This window comes from Natator depressus, chromosome 5, assembly GCF_965152275.1.
Source record: "Natator depressus isolate rNatDep1 chromosome 5, rNatDep2.hap1, whole genome shotgun sequence".
NCBI classification, from domain to species: domain Eukaryota; kingdom Metazoa; phylum Chordata; order Testudines; family Cheloniidae; genus Natator; species Natator depressus.
The window spans coordinates 38,043,454-38,061,844 of record NC_134238.1 but is presented as its reverse complement, the minus strand read 5'-3'; the positions used below and the strand labels follow the sequence as shown (position 1 = coordinate 38,061,844).

At 42.2% G+C, this 18,391-nt stretch overlaps 1 protein-coding gene across 2 annotated transcripts in view; it reads left to right on the top strand.

The window, feature by feature from the left end:
• Window positions 1–15,975, top strand: part of ERCC8 (ERCC excision repair 8, CSA ubiquitin ligase complex subunit) — a 53,361-nt gene extending 37,386 nt beyond the window's left edge. Inside the window, exons 11-12 of one of the 2 annotated variants that reach the window (XM_074952589.1) lie at window positions 7,796–7,882; window positions 14,664–15,975. In XM_074952589.1, coding sequence (XP_074808690.1) covers window positions 7,796–7,882; window positions 14,664–14,720 — 144 coding nt within the window. In that variant the 3' untranslated portion in view covers window positions 14,721–15,975. Of the gene's footprint in view, window positions 1–2,348; window positions 2,850–7,795; window positions 7,883–14,663 lie in introns of those variants that run through there. The other variant, XM_074952590.1, reaches the window with a different exon arrangement.
• Window positions 15,976–18,391: the final 2,416 nt, after the last annotated feature.

Genomic DNA, 18,391 nt, shown 5'->3' with positions numbered 1-18,391 from the left:
GATCTTTGGTGATGTGCTGGAGAGGTTTTAGTTGCGGGCTGAAGGTGATGGCTAGTGGCGTTCTGTTGTTTTCTTTGTTGGGCCTGTCCTGTAGTAGGTGACTTCTGGGTACTCTTCTGGCTCTGTCCGTCTGTTTCTTCGCTTCAGCAGGTGGGTACTGTAGTTGTAAGAATGCTTGATAGAGATCTTGTAGGTGTTTGTCTCTGTCTGAGGGGTTGGAGCAAATGCGGTTGTATCGCAGAGCTTGGCTGTAGAGAAGGGATTGTGTGGTCTGGAGGAAGGCTGGAGGCATGTTGGTAAGTATAGCGGTCAGTAGGTTTCCGGTATAGGGTAGTCTTTATGTGACCGTCGCTTTTCTTTCTCCTGCTGATAATAGCCAACCTTAATCGATTGGTCTCGTTAAGCGGTGGTATGGCAACCCCCATTTTTTCATGTTCTCTGTATATGTATAATATATATCTTCCTACTGTATTTTCCACTGCATGCGTCTGATGAGGTGGGCTTTAGCCCACAAAAGCTTATGCTCAAATAAATTTGTTAATCTCTAAGGTGCCACAAGTACTCCTCGTTCTTTCTCCTGATACAGACTAACACGGCTACCACTCTGAAACCAGTAAATATACTCATGTCCCCATTACACTGCTCAAAGGAAAGACTGGGTTTTTTAAAAAGCCTTAGTGATAATCTGCACTTTACTATAGACTAAAGTTTTATTTCAAAATTTGTTTTTAAGTATATAATCTGTGAAAACAGTACATTCAAAGTATTCGCAGATGTATGCAAATCCTAGTGAGTTAACATTGTTTAAAATCTTTGACTACATAGGGACTGACTTGATCGATAGTCTCCCCTTAAAAATTGTGGAGAACACTTAAATATACTGTTGGCAAGATTAAAAGATTCCACATTAGTGTCTGTATATCACAGCATATACCTATTAATCATGAAAAACCAAAAAGAAAAAAAATGTTTCGCAGGTGCTTCCAGAGAATTATGGGATCCAGAAGATCTTACAGATGCTTACACACACAACTTTACATGAATAGTTCCAGTGAGGCCAGTGTGACAACTCGCATTGAGAACTTATTCATGTGTACAAGTGTTTGCATGACTGGGGCCATAGAATGGGTATCAGGTTTTAATCAATTCAGCCTGTACTGGAACTTATTTTAGATATAATATGAAAAGAGAGCCTTTGGAAAGAAGGAGCAGTGACGATCCATTTTAGGTACCAATAAATTAACTTGGTATTTTGAAGAGTCTTATTTTGAAGGTGTCATAGCAGCTCCATAGCTAAGTGTAAAAGCCAATGCTGCTTTAAGCAGAATTTATATTCTGTTATATCATAGTAAATTTCACTCCAGCTGTTTAAACATGCAGCATTTCTTGTCTTAAATGTGCTTCATGAAACATTATTAACAAATAATTAACAGTTCAATAACTGTTTGGAGACAGCACCATATATAAACATCCTCCTATGCTATGCATCTATATAAATCGCAGTCTGGAAAATACCAGAGTCCTATTAATAAAATGTGAAGAAATTGAAGATGCTTTCGATTGTAAATTCTTCAGGACAGGAACTGTCTGCTCCTCCAGCACAGTGGGGCCCCATTCTTGTTTGGTCCTTAGGCACTACCATAATGAACATGACCAGTAATAATAATGAACATGTTTGATATTTGCCTTCCTAACATGATACAAGTGTCACATTATGTTCCTATTCTTTCTTTTCTCTCCCTGAACAAAATGAGATTTCTCCCACCTCCTTACTGCTCCCATAATTGCACATCTAAGACATAAATGTGCACAAATTATTTCCAGATGGTTAATTTTTTTAAATACATTGTTATTAGTAAACAAATAAGATGAATATCAGAACCCCAAGTGGTCATCTGCATAATTGAGATTTTGTCTATATGGGGAGGGGGAGCTTAATCCACAGCTTTTTGATGCATTTCAGGTAACACGCATTACATAAACTGTACTAATAGCGTGCATGTGGGATGGTGTGCCTTCTTTCATCACACATCATTGTGTACGCACAGTGGCGGCTTACTGCATCCTAAGGGCATGGCATTCTTGCAGGGTATTCTGTGGTTCTTTGCTTTGCTGCTGAGCAGTGTGCATTCTGAAATTTTTCTTCCTGTGCATTATGGGATGCATAGCAAAAGCCAGGCAAGTTCAAATGTTTAAAAAATTCCCATTTTTTCCTCTTACTTTTCCACTTTGCTATACTTTTTGGCTGGGCTAGTGCCATTTTCCGATTTTTGTCAGCCAGTAGGGACCCAACAACGCTCCATGCTGGCAACAGTGAATGAACAAAAGCTTCTTCGGCTGTATTTCAGCATTCAAAGCCGGATTAATTCAGTTATGGACTTTGCCCACCGTACCACCAATCAGATGATGCGGCAGCAGCTGCTCCTCTAACAGCAGCAGAGGAAGCAGTGCGAGGAAGAAAAGGAAGACACCAACAATTGATAGTACAGGACCGGTTCTTGGAGCAGCTTCACCCTGTGCTATGCTGTTTCTGGACTTCGGAAACCAATATGGATTGGTTGGAAAGGTGGTTGTGCAGACCTGGGATGACCAGCAGTGGTGAGAGAATTTCCTGATGGAGAAGGCAACCTGTTTGAAGAAATGTGCTGAGCTGTGGGGAGCTGCAGCGGCAGCATACCATCATGTGGTGACACCCATTTGTGGACAAGTGGGTTACCACTGCCATCTAGAAACCAGCCACCCCTGAATGCTGCCAGTCCGTATCCAACCTGTTCAGCATGGGGATATCAGCTGTTGTCATGCAGGCATGTGATACCATGGGAAAGGTGCTGTTGCACCAATTTAGAAAGCTTGGTGTAATGCTCAGGAGATCATTGGTGGTTTTGCATACGTGAGCTTCCCAACTTGTATTGAGGCAATTGATGGGACCCATGTGCCTATTATTTCTCCTCCTCCCCCCCCCCCCCACTGCCTCCCCAAATCAGGGATCAGAATTTATAAACAGAAAGGGGTATTTCTCCATACATGACAGGTTTACAGAAATAAAAGCAGGATGGTCTGGAAGGGCTCATAATGCTAAGATCTTTCAGAATTCAGGTGCTTACCTTAATGGAAAAAGGAACGTTTTAACGGAGTTGGCGTTGCTCTGGTTATCCTGAGAGACCCAGGTTATCCTCTGCTTCCTTGGTCATTCATGGGCTGCGTGGACAGAAGGAACAAACTGTTTAACTACTGCCTCAGTAGGTGCAGAATGGCAGAGGAGTGCGCATTTGAAAGGAAGGTGATGCTGTTCGTGGAATAGGTTGGAAGCAGCAGAAAAAAACATGCCAACGATGGTAGCAATATGTTTATATTTTGCACAGTATTTTTGAGAGTAAAGGAGAAAGCCTTAATTATAAGCGGGAGACTTGGGCATAGCATCTTGCTCAGTGGTTTAAGCAACCAGCAAGGCATCCAATATAAAATGGAAACAGCCAGGGTAGTTCTGTCAAGGATGCATTATTCTTAATTTTGAGTCTCAGGCCTGTGGGGGTAGTATGGACTGAGAGCAGCTCAGTGTTTTATGGACAGAGGAGATGCAACGTTGTGGCTATCCTATTTTTACCTTGTGTTTTTGCTTAGATACTTTGTAAAACCCTATGTATTATATAAAATGTAATGCTTTTCTGTGTAAAATGCCTTGTTGACTCCTTATGAATGAAGTTTTTAACGTTTTTGTTATTAAATGATATATTGTGTAACTAACAAAAATAAACCTTTAAATGAAACAATAATGAAACATTTTAAATTATGTAACAATAACAATCTATTGTCCAAGGACTATAAATAAACTTTTAATTAAAACAATAGTGAAACAAAATACCAAAGTGCAACAGTGCAGTTCTGGGCACAACACAAGGGGTTGGGAGGCTTAAAGTCATAGGTGAATATACATTTTGCATCTCTCTCTTCTTGTTTGTGAGCCTTCCAATATTTAGTGGTGAGGTTCAAAGGTATCAGGAGTGCTACAGGGCTCAGAAGAGCTGGAATCCCAGGTGCAGCTGTTCAGTGGCCTATGAAGGGATTGGCCTCTGGGAGCACTACTGCGAGGGCACAGTGGGGTAATAATGTTGTTCCCAGTAGTCTGTATTGTCTAGGGGCTGCATAACATGGCTGGGTGTGAGGATAGCAGGCAGTGCAGAGTGTACACCAACAGCAATATGCACTTCGGCAGGGCATTTTGGCTTTGTATTGCCTCTGCATCTCCCTGTCTTTTTTGGAGCTGTATTTTGTTATGGCAGGGCTGTTGCTGGCAACTGCCATGCTGTCCTTGGCCGCTCCCACAGTCTCTTTCTAGTGCTCCCTGTCTGTCTTTCTGTCCATCCTCAAATACTGTGTGCACCTCTCTGCTATTTTGGGGGGCAGGGGAGTGTTTTGTTTGGCGTTTTTGTGGTACTGGGAGGAACCGTGGAATGAGGTCCAACACTTCATCACGTTTTCTGATTTTTTTTCTCCCTTAGGTTAGCCAAATACTCAGCCGTTCATAAAGTCCCTGTCTTTGAGGGGTCTGGCCAGTGTGGGTGCCGTAGTTGTGGGAGTATTAATAAAAATCACAGTTGGTTATTCATATTCCAGAGAGGCTGTGAGAGCATTTTTTTAATAAGGATTTCTGACTTCACCTCCCTGAGATTCTTCCCAGTTTTGAGGGTACCTCAGAGATAAGCAGTGTGTGCATTGGCATTTTTGTCTGTGCAGTATATGCTGTTTGGCTTTGCTATTGTGCCTTGGAGTCTGGTGTTTTTAAGAACTATGTTCCTGGTTGTGTGGTAGGGGAGTGGAATTATGGAGGTGTCTATATGGTGTCAGAGGGCTTAGTAGGGGGCATCTGGGAGCAAACTAGATAGTAAACCCCCCTACACCAGTTTTAGGTTGTCCTGACTCTGGATAATGTTACATGGAGACAGGTGATTGGCAGGCAGAGAATGGCTTTATTCAAAAAGGGAAAGGGCAGGCCAGAAAGATACGCTGTGAAGTTATTTACCAAGATGGTCTCCCCAGAAGTGCTACAGGAGTGGGAGTTGTGAGCTATAAAGGGGAAGGATTATGCAGCTATTCCTTACTTTGCATTTATCAACACAGAATTTTATCTGCCATTTTGTTGCTCAGTTACCCAGTTTAGGAAGACCCCTTTGTAACTCTTTGCAGTCAGCTTTGGTCTTAACTACCTTGAATAATTTAGTATTGTCAACAAAATTTGCCAACTCATTGTTTACCCCTCTTTTCCAGATCATTTATGAATATGTTGAACAGCTCTGGTCCTAATAGATTGGTACGGAATGATTTCACTTTACAAAAGCTGTATTGACTCTTCCCCAACATATCATGTTCATCTGTGTTTCCTATAGTTTCAGCCAGTTTGCCTGATACTGAAGGTAGGCTTACCGGCCTGTAATTGCCAGGATCCCATTTGGAGGCTTTTTTAAACATCAGTGTCACAGTAGCTCTCCTCCAATCATCTGGTACAGAGGCTGATTTAAGCAATAGGTTATATACCACAGTTAGTAGTTTTGCTCTTTCATATTTGAACTCCTTCAGAACTCCTGAGGTGTATAGCAGTTGGTTCTGATGACTTCTTATTGTTTAATTTATCAGTTTGTTGCTCCTCTATTGACACCTCGTTCTGGGAGAGTTCCTCAGCTATGTCACCTTAAAAAAAGGTCTCAGATGTAGGGATCTCCCTCATATTCTCTCTCTGAAGATCGGAGCTAAGAATTCATTTAGCTTTTCTGCAATTACCCTGTTTTCCTTGAGTGTCCCTTTAGCACCTTGATCCAGTGGCCTCACTGACTTTTTGGCAGGCTTCCTGCTTCTGATGTATTTTAAAAATACTTTGCTGTTAAATTTTGTCTTTAGCTAGTTGCTTTCCAAATTTTTTCTTGGCCTACGTTATAATTTTATATCTGTTTATGTTCCTTTCTATTTTCCTCAATAGGATTTCACTTCCAATTTTTAAAGGATGCCCTTTTGCCTCTGTCCGCCTCATTTATTCTGCTGTTTAGCCATCGTGGCATTGTTTTGGTATTTGGAGTATATGTTTAGATTGATCCTCTATTATGGTGTTTTTAAATAGTCTCCTTGCAGTTTGCAGGTATTTGACCCTTGGGACTGTTGCATTTAATTTCTGTTCTGCTAGCTTCCTCATTTTTGAAGTTAAATTCTACTGTGTCTTTGATAAGATGACAGTCAAAGATGACTGTCTTTGGTATTTTCCTCCTTAAATGTTAAATTCAATTACATTATGGCCGCTGTTACTGAGCAGTTCAGTTTTATTCACTTCTTGGACCAGATCCTGTGCTCCACTGAGGATTAAATCAAGAATTGCCTTTCCCCTTGTGGGTTCCAGGATAAGCTACTCCAAGAAGCAATCATTTATGGGGTCTAAACATTTTATCTCTACTAAGGTGACATATACCCAGTCAATGTAAGGATTGTTACGAAGGTGGTAGATGCAATAATAGTCTCTCTAATCTCCCTAAGCATCTCACAGTCACTTGTCACCATACTGGTCAGGTGGTCGGTAATATATTCCTACTGCTGTACACTTACAATTCAAGCATGAAATTTTTATCAATAGGGAAGTCTATGGTAGTTGATTCATTTACAATTTTTACTTTATTTGACTTTATGCTTTGACGTATCGTGCCACTCCCCCACCAGCATGACCTACTCTGTTATTCCTATGTATTTTATAGCCTGTTATTTCTGTGTCCCACTGATTTGCCTCATTCCAGGAAGTTTCCATGATGTCTGTTATTTCAATGTCCTCATTTAATGCTAGGCACTGTCATCCCTTGTTTTAATATAGATTCTCCTGAGCTATTTGCACATTATCTGGCACTGATCAGCATCCTAGTCACAGACATCTGCTTAGCAGTGTCCACAAAAAAGCTCTTTATTGCGGTGCTTGACCACAAGAATTTACAGCACGGATGCTCCACCTCAGGTTGTGATAAGATTCAAGGTCTTAATACGGCTCCAAGCGGCTGCTTGAGGCATGTTGTAGGGATTCCAGAGTAATATTGCAGTAGTTCTGATATACTAGAATCCAGGAGCAAATGGGCAAAATCTGATCCTGTGCCAGCTTTTAAATGGAGGAGGGAACATCCAGCCAACTTGACTCCAGAGCAGGGTAGGGTACATACTTAAACAGACAAGTCAGTAATGGTTGCCTGGAAAGCAGTGTGGGATAGCTGTTCGAGGACTGCCAAGTAGTTGGCAGCAGCATCGTGTGCGCATGAACAATACACTGTACTAACTCAATTCACAGCAAAGTTCTTTGAAGGACTCCAGAGTTTATCGCAAATGAAGAGTTAGTATACTACAGTGGATCGCGTCAGGTGAATGCAAGCATTTTCAAACAGAATTAACTCGACTTAATTTGGTTTAAACCATCCATGTAGACATAGCCTAAATTTTTGATCTATGGTGTCAAAGGAAGAAGTTTTGCTCTGAAGAAACTTGAAATACAGTTGACAGGGAGATGAGAAATGAGTTAAATTTAACAGTAAAATCAATTTAAATGGTAGCAATGCTATTTTGGTAAGCTCTTCCTAAGGAAATTAGCAGCAGTTGTGTCCTATTGACTTTTTTACATTTTAAAATCTGCAGTGATCTAGATTACGTTACAGATTGGATTCTAAGAATGTTTCTTTATTTCTAAACATTCAACGTCATTTAAATGTAATATTTCTCATAAGCATTTCTTGTTCAATATTCAGCAAATACAGAGTGAAGTTATTTTTGCTTTTTCTCACAGGAACTATATAGTGGTAGCAAAGATTGCAATATCCTTGCGTGGGTTCCAGCTCTACGAGAGCCAATGCCTGATGAAGATGCTGAAAAGGTATAGAATGTTCTATGAATGTCAATTGTCCTTTTATTTATTTATTTATTTATTTATTTATTTTACAGCAAAGGGGAAAAATTAGATATGAGGAAAATATTTCCCAATTGCCCTTTGCAGTGAAGATTGATACACAGAAATGATCTAGCTGTCTTTTCTCTGCAATATGCTTTTCCTATGGTGCAGTGTCGCCTAATGGATCTGCCAGTTCTCTACTAGAGTTCCTGATTCTCCTGTATTTAAAGTGTTTCTTGTTTTTATGTTGTTTGGCTATTTGACTTTCTACTTAGCCTTTGTAATTTCCATGCTATGTTTTACCTGCCATAGTTTAAGGTCCTTTGGAAATATAGTAACAAAATTAATAATAAAAAGTTAGAGTAGTAAACGAACAGTGAGATTAAGGGTAGCAGTTTTTCGCATCCAATTACTGTTGGATCTGGAAGTATCAGGAAAATTCTAAGCAGGCTTACTCAAGAGTCTGTCTGAGACAAAAGGAAGGTGGGGCGGGTATGTATTTACTATCCAAGTTCCCAAGAAACTTTTGATACATCTACAGATTTTTAATGAATCATTGAAGCTTACAAACAAAGTCTGGAAATTTTTATTTTTTTTAAACAATCTAATTTCTTAGACATTATTGTAAAGTGAATTTAGATTTAGGTCTCTGTCTTACAGGACCTATTTATGAAATGAGGTCCAGTTTCATCATCCTTTTTTAAACTGGAGATCTGTTAGCTGTTCCATGATTTACAGTTGGTACTGCATATTGGTGAAGTTATTTTTTAAAAGTCTTTATTTTGTTTGTTTTCTAACTATTCTGTGATAACTAGAGTAGTGTGTCTTTCTTGGTAGCAATACCTCTAATTTCAGCTTCCAAAGGGAAAACCTAAGTAACAGTACCTTCCAAAGGCATATAAATTGCTTCCTTCAATTATTGGTCTCTAAGGATTGCCCTCATCATTAAGACTTCATGTCTGTCATGTAAGTCACGAATTCCGTGACTTTCCATGACCTCTGTGATTTCTGCAGCGGCCAGTGCGGTTGGCTCTGAGGCTGCCCGAGCAGATGAGACGGCCCCTGGGCCAGTCGCACCGGCCACTAATGGGGCAGTTTGGTTGTGGGAGGGGGCTCAGGACTGTGGTTCCTGCCACTTCCGCAGAGCTGCACGGAGCCCAGTAGGGAGCCTGCCAGCCCCGCCAACCCTTGGCTCCACCCTGAGCCCCTTCCCACACTCCAAACCCCTCGGCTCCACCCCCACCACACATCACCTCCATATTGGTGCATATAGCAAAATTAATTCTGCACATGGATGGGAAAAGTTAGAGGGAACATTGCTGGCAACCCAAGTAGTACCTCCTTGCCAAGTTCCTCTGCCCTTTTTCAGGTCTGGCAGAGCAGCTGCACAAACACCAGGCAAAATCCAAAAAGTGCTCTATATATGCATCAAGTTTCTCAGGCTTGGCAGAAGGTTAAAATATGCCCAGCCTGTGTCCAGCCAGCTGACTCTCTCTGCTAGGGCATGGGGCTCTGAGTCAGACAGGCATGTTGAGGGGCCCCTCCTCCCCAGGTAGCTGCAACTCCACTGAAAAACCCAACCAGGGTAGACAGAGCAGACAGGGGGAGGCTCTGAGGATGAGGAGGACTCAATCCAGGGGGTAAATCCTGGAGCAACAAAGGCTACGGGTCACCTCACAAGTCCTAAAATGGGTCCTAGAATCTCTGGGGAGAGAAGCAGGGCTCGTACACAGCTCCGCTTCCTCACACCCTGAATCCAGATTCTCACGATACTCTCTGGATTTTGCAGGACTTACCCCAGACTCTGGGTCCCAGAAAGGCAAAAGCAAGAGTGTCCTGCGCAAGGGAGCAAGTACTGCTGTTATGGGGTGGGGTGAAAATCAGGGGTTAAACCCCTTCTCCTTTGCCGAGGGTTGCCACCTTTCTAATTGCTGGTAACCGGACCCCCGAGGCCCTTCCCCCTTCTCTGCCTCTTCCCCCAAGGGCCCGCCCCAATCACTTGCTCCTCCCCTGTCTCCTCCCCCTCTCCCGTTGCTCTCTAGATGGTCTCCAACTTGTCCCCCATCCTCCAAGCTGGGCTCCCTCTGCTTTGTGGCTGGGACAGGAGCTGCTGCAGCCTGACAAGGAGCCTTCCTGCAGGTAGGAGGCAGACCCAGTAAGCAGGAGCTGGTGTGGGTTAATGACCTGGCATCTTCCCCTGCCCCGCAGTAATACTGGACTTTTGGTGTCCAGTCAGTGCATCTGACCAGACACTGCCAGGTCCCTTTTTTGACTAGACTTTCCAGTCTAATACCAGGCATCTGGCAACACTAAATGGCTCCCGGACAAGAAGCCAAAAACCAGACTGTCTGGCTAAAATCCGGGCAGGTGGCAACCCTACTTTTGCTTTCTCCTCCTGAAAGAGTGTTTGCTAGGACTTTTCTCCTGCACAGAGTCTCTCCCCGTGCACTGTAGCATGCTCACCGTCCCTCTCCCACCCTGCAGCATGTCTAGGCATGCGGAGAAGTCTCTCCCTCCTGTGCAGCCCTGCCTCAGACTGCAGCCTCATGGGAATTGGCTGCATGGGCTTTCTGGCTTTCAGCCCAAGGACTCTCACTCTGCCAGGAAAGTGGCGCAGATCTGAGGCAGCAGCAGAATGGGAATTTTGCCCTCTGAGCATCAGCCATAAACCATGCTGTGCCATGAAAAGGGGCTCAAACTCTGAAAGGTAGGGAAGGGTCTCTCGATGCCAGCTCCACAGTGTGGCTCCACGTTAAAGCCTTGAGCACTTCAGGCAGTCTGTGACCAGAACAGAGGCACCTTTGTGGGATTACATAAGGGTACATGAGAAATCCCTTCGCATGTTCAGAATGATACTGATTTCCTGAGTATAGCTCCAAGTGGTACTAGATTACTCATATAGTACTTACTAACTAGGAGGAGCAGGCAAACAATCTTTCAAGCTTCTGGGACATCTAACAACTATTTTCTGAATTGAGGGATGTATAACAATACCCCTCTATTGTACAGTCCCCAGATCAGGATGAATAGTGTACCACTTGCCCCTATAAGCAGACGGGGAAGAAGAGAAAAAGGCATTGCCCGCACACACACACAAACCAAAAAAATCCAGCAGAACTTTTCCAAGACCAGATGGATGTCTCTTAGTGCTCTGGAAGAAACTTTTTATTAATAGATCTTTCTTTTTGAGCATTATGATGATGCATGTTTTCCCACTGATACCTCCAAAGAAGGAGAGCAAAATGAGGACACCTGATTAAACCAAGTCTTAAACTAAAATGTGTTTTTATATTTATATTAGGGCTGTCAATTAATCACAGTTAATGCATGCAATTAACGCAAAACAAATTAACTAGATTAAAAATATAGTTGTGATTAAGCACAGTTTTAATCACACTGTTAATGATAGAATACCAATTTAAATTTATTATACATATTTTTGGATCTTTTTCTACATTTTCAAATATATTAATTTCAGTTACAACAAAGAATACAAAGTATACAGCGCTCGCTTTATATTTTTTATTACAAATATTTGCACTGTAAAAAGGTAAAAGAAATAGTATTTTTCAGTTCACCTCATATGAGTCCACTCAGTTCTTGTTGAGCCTGTCGCTAAGACAAACAAGTTTGTTTACATTTATGGGAGATAATGCTGCCTGCCTGTTATTTACAATGTCACCTGAAAATGAGAACAAGCGTTCACATGGCACTGTTGTGGCTGCTGTTGCATGATATTTACATGCCAGATATGCTAAACGTTCGTATGCCCCTTCATGCTTTGTCTTGTAGGCTCTTTGTTTTTGAGTGCAGTCATATAAAAGGTAAGTTGCACTTTCATGATACTGATTGCATTACAGTACTTCTACAGTGGCATGGGGAAAAGGATCTGAAGCAGAAGCTTCCAAGGAAACCTAGATCAATATTCCTCGAAACCAACAAAATCCTCAGCATAACTAAATCCTTCTTTCTGATTCACCCTCTGCATCCAGAGTCCTAAGTGGCTGGTTGTAATCACAAGAAGACACAGCGCACAAACCACAGCATGCAGTGCTACAACCTATACTCTGGATTGTCTCCAAGCACAAGACTTTGCGATAACACCAGGAAAAGCTCCCCAATTCCTTAGACAAACATAATTCACCTAGGAGTGGAGATACACTTCAGTGACAAAGATCCACCCATCTAGACAGGTTCCAGATGATCCAAGATATGATATCCGTGCTGGACAAATGCATAAGGCCAACCATAGTTCAGAATCTCTATCCACTGGGCCTTCTGCTCTCATACACATGGGTCTCCCCAAGGACTAGGTCACACATCTGGTGTCTCCCGGCCTTTCTTAGGAGTATGGGACCATTCCTTGGAGTGAATGCAAGACCACTTTCCAGTTCCAAACCAGGTGCTGGAATCCCCTAAATAATGGATAGTCTCAGAGAACATCCACAGGGATCTTCCCATATACCTTCCAGGCCTGTTGCTCCTCACAACATATGCCAGGCTGAAGAGTGGGGGAGTGCTTCCGGGATCCAGAACAGCATAGTGCATCAGGAGGGCAACCATGTCTTGGTTCAACCAGGTAACCACGACTGCATACATAAACAACCAAAGGGGAACAAGGAGTGTAGAAGTGATGGAAACAATGAAAAGACAAAGAAGATTCTCCCTTCCCGAAAGGTGATACATATAAAAGGGAGAGCTAAACCTAAAGGCAGACTGGCTCTGCAGATGCAAAGTCAACTACTCAGTGTGATGCCTGCACCAGGAAGTCTTCACTCTGATCTTGCAGACTTTCGGTCTCCCTTCAGTTGACCTGTTTGTCAATTTCAGGAAGACAAAATGGCCAAAATTCTTTACCTAGCAAGCAGACCCCATGGGGACATATGCTGTGTTGCACAGATGGCCGCAAGGCCTGCTATACAGATTCCCATCCTTTCGTCTTCTAGGGAGGGTGATCCAAATGATAAGGCAAGAAGAAGGAAGGGAGACAGTGCTAACTACATACCAACCAAGGAGACCCTAGTACTCTGATTTAGTAGAATTAAAGCTGGAACCACTGTTGCAGCTTTTGGCAAGACCCGACATCTTTTTTCCAAGACCCATTTGTCCACCCAGACCCAGATAGTCTTCAACAGGCAGCTTGGCTATTGAAAGAGGGAAGCATTAGCTGCTCTCAGCCAGTCTTCTAAAATGATCAGGACTCTACTCTCATCCAGGAGAGCTTCCACACTAAAACCTGCTCCTACAAATTCAGTTCATGATGCAGGAGCACAGCAGAGGTCCAAGGGATCCTGGGATTCTGGCCACTCTGGACTTCCTTCAGGAATATGTGGATAAAGGTCTTTTGCCCAGCACTGTAGCCTACCAGCTGCCAGCCGTAAGTAGTGTACGATTTACAAGATCCGTGGGCTCCTTGGCAGAACCCTCAGGTATGCAGATTTATCAGAGCAATCAGACTGGCCAAACCAGTGGTCAGACTGATCTTCCCTAAGTGTGAACTACCACTGGTGTTGAAAGCCCTAACCACCCAACCACCCTTTGAGCCTCTGACTGTTTGTTCTGCCCATAGCCACAGCACCTGACCAAGAAGCAGTGGCACACCCTAGGTGTCAGAAGAGCACTGAATATTTATATCAAGCATACAGAATGCTCAAGGAGATCGGGCTGTTTTCATTTCCATTCATCCTGAGGTGCCAAGGCTTAGTATCTAAGCTATCCCATACCAAGTGGATCGGACTGTACATTGCTGAGGCATACAAGTCATTCAGCGTGCCGGTTCTGGAAAATGAAAGTGCATTCTACAAGATCCATGGCAACCTCATGGGCCAAAAGAGAGGCACTTCTACAACAGAGATCTGTGGAGCAGCCACGTGATCATTGGCTAATGCCTCTATCAGACACTATAGGGTGGAGTTTCTGCATCCACAGAGGCCTTTGGCAGGAAGGTGCTGCAGGTGGTGGTCCAGACATAACCTGGCCATTTGAACAATTCAAAAAGTGGGGTATATCCTATTTATGTTCACTTCTCTGTCCCTCCCTATTCCAGTTCACTGCATGCTACTTCTCATACATATCTGAATTGTGGGAGATGCTTGGCTGCAGAATGGAAAATTTCTTACCCAGTAATTTTCTGTCTGCTAACAGGATCATCCCCAATTATACCCTGCTGGATGGCTTCACAACCAGGAGTCAGCATTTTATTTGGATAGTCACCATGTAGGCAGTGGCCTACTGTACATAATTCATTAGTTCACTGAAGTTGTTAATTTTCTAAGAGCTTTCTCACAGCTGTGGAATGAATCATCTGGCAGCAAGCAGGAGAAGGTGTGTGGCTATTACAGGCTCTCCTGCAGCTTTGAAATGCCTCTGCAAATTGTAGACAGGAAGGGAATAGCCCATATATAACAGAATTGTGGGAGATGCTGTTAGCAGAAAAGAAATTACTGGGTAAGAAATTTTCCAATCCATGTGCCAGAAACCATGTGACTAAGTCGGTCATATGCAGGATACTACTTTCTTTCATAATGTACTCTTCTAATCTGTTTGTTTATAGGATGGACAACCATCAGCTTCAAAAATGCTGTAAAAATCAGAGAAAATTATTAGTTTATATTCAGATAGTAATGTAAGAAATGACTTGAGTAGTGACCTTAATTTAGTTCTTAATAATTACATATTTTATTAAATCATAATTAAATTTTAATGATTTCACTCACTTTTTAAAAAGCAAACTATTGAAAAAAAAATCTCTTATCTTCTACTTCAGCAACACTTAAATCCAGCATTTGAAGATGGATGGAGCAGCAGTGATGATGAAGGATGAATCTCAATTAGCTGTTGATATAAAACTGACATTCATGCACCGTGTTTGTGAAGAAAGGACTTTATCTGCAGAATTGAACAAGTATTTGTCATCAGGTTCTTTGTAGAGTTCCTTAAAGCTCAGGCTTTCAGAAATGAGATTTTCTTGGAAAGTTACTTTCTTGTTCTGTCTTAATGTTTCTTCTGTGTTATTACTATATTTTGAAATCGTATTCTTTTATTTCACCTGGCCTTCTCACTCTCTTCCCATCCACCCCCACCACCCCCAAACTTTAGGCAAAGCAATTTGGTATATTGTACCTAGTTGTTGAGCTGCATATTAAGAAAAGCAAAATTTCTGATGATCAGATGCTAGTACACCCCGTCTCTCTTCTGGTGTCACTAAAATAGTGAGGACTGATGATTCCTTCTATTTTCAGGGGATCTAAATGGGGCAGATTGAGACTAGATGAGTGTGGAGAGGAGCTGGGGTGTGTAAGTCCCAGTTCCTTTGTATTATCCCCATTTTACAGATGCCTCTCCATGGGTGCATTATGGAATCCAGCTTCCTCAATTAGAATTGAGGCATTATCTATATAGGTATTTATATAGCCCCCATCAATTTAATATCTGACCCCATCCCAGGTATTTAAAAATAGAAGCAAATTACATGAAATAAGATCTTATTGGTCCTGTTAAGGTGATCATAAGATCAGTGGGCATCCTCTGCCGCATGAACCCCCTCCCTCCCCCCCCGCCCCAAGTGGAGGGGAGAATTCATGGATAGCGGCAGGCAAACACTGAATGGACTTGGCTTCTGTGACAGCCAAAGAGTCAGGAGGAGGAGGAGAAAGGGAAACCTAGTGCTGAATCACTGGGCTTCTGCCAATGTGCTGTGACTTAGGAGGTTGAACCTCCTGCCTGTTCTGGGTGTGCAAGACCTGCTCTCCCTTTCTCAACAAGACGACTGAGAGGAATCTCAGCAAGCTGAGAGTCTCCTGTCTGTGCTGGGTGTGTTTTCCCTCTTTGGTTATAATGTAGCCTTATGGATTTAATAAACCTCAAGTCAGAAGAAAAATTTGAATAAAATGGAAATGTAAAAAACAGTCCTTCAAAATGTCTTCATTTCAAGTGAACGTGTGGCTAGGGTCTTTGCTCTGTACTGTCATGCAGGAGGTTTGGTGGGTCAGTTCCTAGCACAGTGCTGGGCTGAGTGTGCTACAGGAGCAGCACTCGCTATTCCCTGAGGACTGAGTTAAGGAGCTGCACTAAAAGGCTTCCCATCAAGTGAAGGAAGGATGGCTGGGATGCAGTACTTCAAAGGGAAAAGTTTATACCAAATGGAGGAGCAGGATTCAAACAACAAGGGGAAAAGTGTTCAGCAACTGGATGAAAATTATTAAGCCTGTGTACTGTATGTCACTAGTGCACATTTCAGAATTACATTTGTAAAAGTTTTATGTGCAATTTTTTAAAAATTGCATACTGTTATTCCATACACCAGTCCAGTGAAAGGGGCATAGAGAGACTCAAGGAAATCCTAGTAATTCAAAAGTGTTACTATAAAGAATACTAAGTTTACAGTTGCCAGGAATGTTGAAACCCAAAATTTGGCCTCCCTTAAAGTTGTTATGAAGCTGTACTAGTTGGGGGCAGGGAGATTCCCAAAAGCTTCACTTAATCTTAGTTCAAGGGACCAGCCCAGACCCGGTAAGTGTAGGGGAATATAGCAAATTGAAATTGGCTTCTCAAAGATGAAACTTTCATTTAATTACCAGTTGTTAGTTCTTGTCCTCCTGAAGCCTAGGGAATCTTGGTAACTTAATGAAAATAAGCTTTATTACAAGACAAAAGCTAAATGAATAAACTGTTTGTATTATTGGGCAACATTTTTGTTGCATGTTATGTGTATATATACAGGTGCTTCATACTGCATATAATATTTGTACTTCACATTTTCCAAATTTAGTAAAAAGGTGGGGTTTTTTGTCTTGAGAGAAATGTTCATTAGATCCTGTTTTTTAAACCACTCTCCTGAGTGATCATCTGATTTGTGCATTACTTCAGAGCCAACCATCAAAAGGAGAAATAAATTACATACTAATCAGTTCTTCCTGAGCTGTGCAGTGATCATGGAAAACGTTGGTACTTAAAGAAGTAGACCCAGGGTAGTTTTTGTGTTCCATACCAAATGGGAGGTAGAGAGATCCAAATTTGTCACTTGGAAGAAGACAAATACGGTAAAGAAAGTTTTCATTTTCCAGCCAGGGTTCCAAACTGACAGCCATTGACTCTCTGTCCTCTTTCTGGCACTGCCTTTCTCTTCCAATTGAAATGCTACATGCTTCCCATTCCCCCACTTTCTGAGCATCAAGGGAATCTCTGCCTGGCTTCATTCTGTGTAGTATTGCAGTGTACCAATTCTTTCCCAGCCCTCCTGGCTTTAGTTCCAAGCTGAAGGGAGAGGAGTTTCAGGGAAGGTGGGGCCAGTTTGTATTCACTGACACCAGCCAAAAGTCCTGGCCAACTCCCACCTCCCAGAAGCCAAAAATCTTACATCAGGCTGGCAGTGCCTCATAGCATATGGCTAGTCCCCAAGTTATTAAACACCTGGGCACTATACAGCATCTTAATTGTCGTTACACAAATTCTGGACAAATTCCCATTGCAAGTAATTGTTTAGATTTCCCCTAAAGATTCAGTTTTGACATTTACTTCCTTCCCTAAAATATTACAGGCGATTTTATTGTTTTTTTTTAAATTGCTGCTGCATTCTTCAAAAGTTACTGTAGTTCACTGATACATTAAGGATTCTTCTGGGTGAAATATGCCATATAAATGTAACAAGACTGTCACAGTAACTTCTTTCCCTCAATTTTATGACAGAAGACACCAGATACTAAACAAAGATAGAACTGAATGCTGTGTAGCAGGATTGGAAACAGTGCCAGGTATAGGCTACACTGAATTGTAGAAGCTATAGAACAGTCCCAGATCTTGCTTCTGTGTGCCATTCAAGCCTGAGAAGTTAAGAGTTCTGTTTTGATTATTTTTGCCATATCCACCTCCATGGTATCTGAGCATCTTTATGAAATATTGCCTGATAGTCTGAAAGAAATTTGGAAGCTCAGATCAACTTAGAAAAGGGAAATTCTACTGCTTGTGAAAGCAAGTGGTTCCATAGAGAAGGAAGTAGTTTACTGAGGGCACTTCTGCTACAGCAGTTGGTACTGGGATAATGCTTGGGAAGGGGTTAATTCCCTGCAGGGAAGGTCAGGCCAGGGATCTACCCTGGCCAGAAAAGTTGCTTTGCCTTCCAGTAAAATAGGAAGTTTTCCACCAGGACTTGGCAGGACAAGTACTGTAACATGAAAAGGAAATGATTTGCTTTTAGAGTCCTTTCTCTTTCACTCTTCCGTTTTCCTTCCAGTCTAAAGAGGGAATTGAGCCAGTCCTACTGAAAAGTTAGGCAACCCTTGGCAACAGCCTGCTTCATCTCTGCATGAACTCTGCCTGAAGAGACTCTCAGATATGATGTATAATTTTATGTTTCTGTTTGGTTATGAGGATTGAAAGGAGTCTGCTAGTGGTTTAGCAGCGGACCCTTCTGAATGACCCAAGATGGAGGAAAACAGGGTTCTTTTTCCTTATAGCCAGGACTAAGGTACAAAGGGCCAGCCAGCATTGTCACTT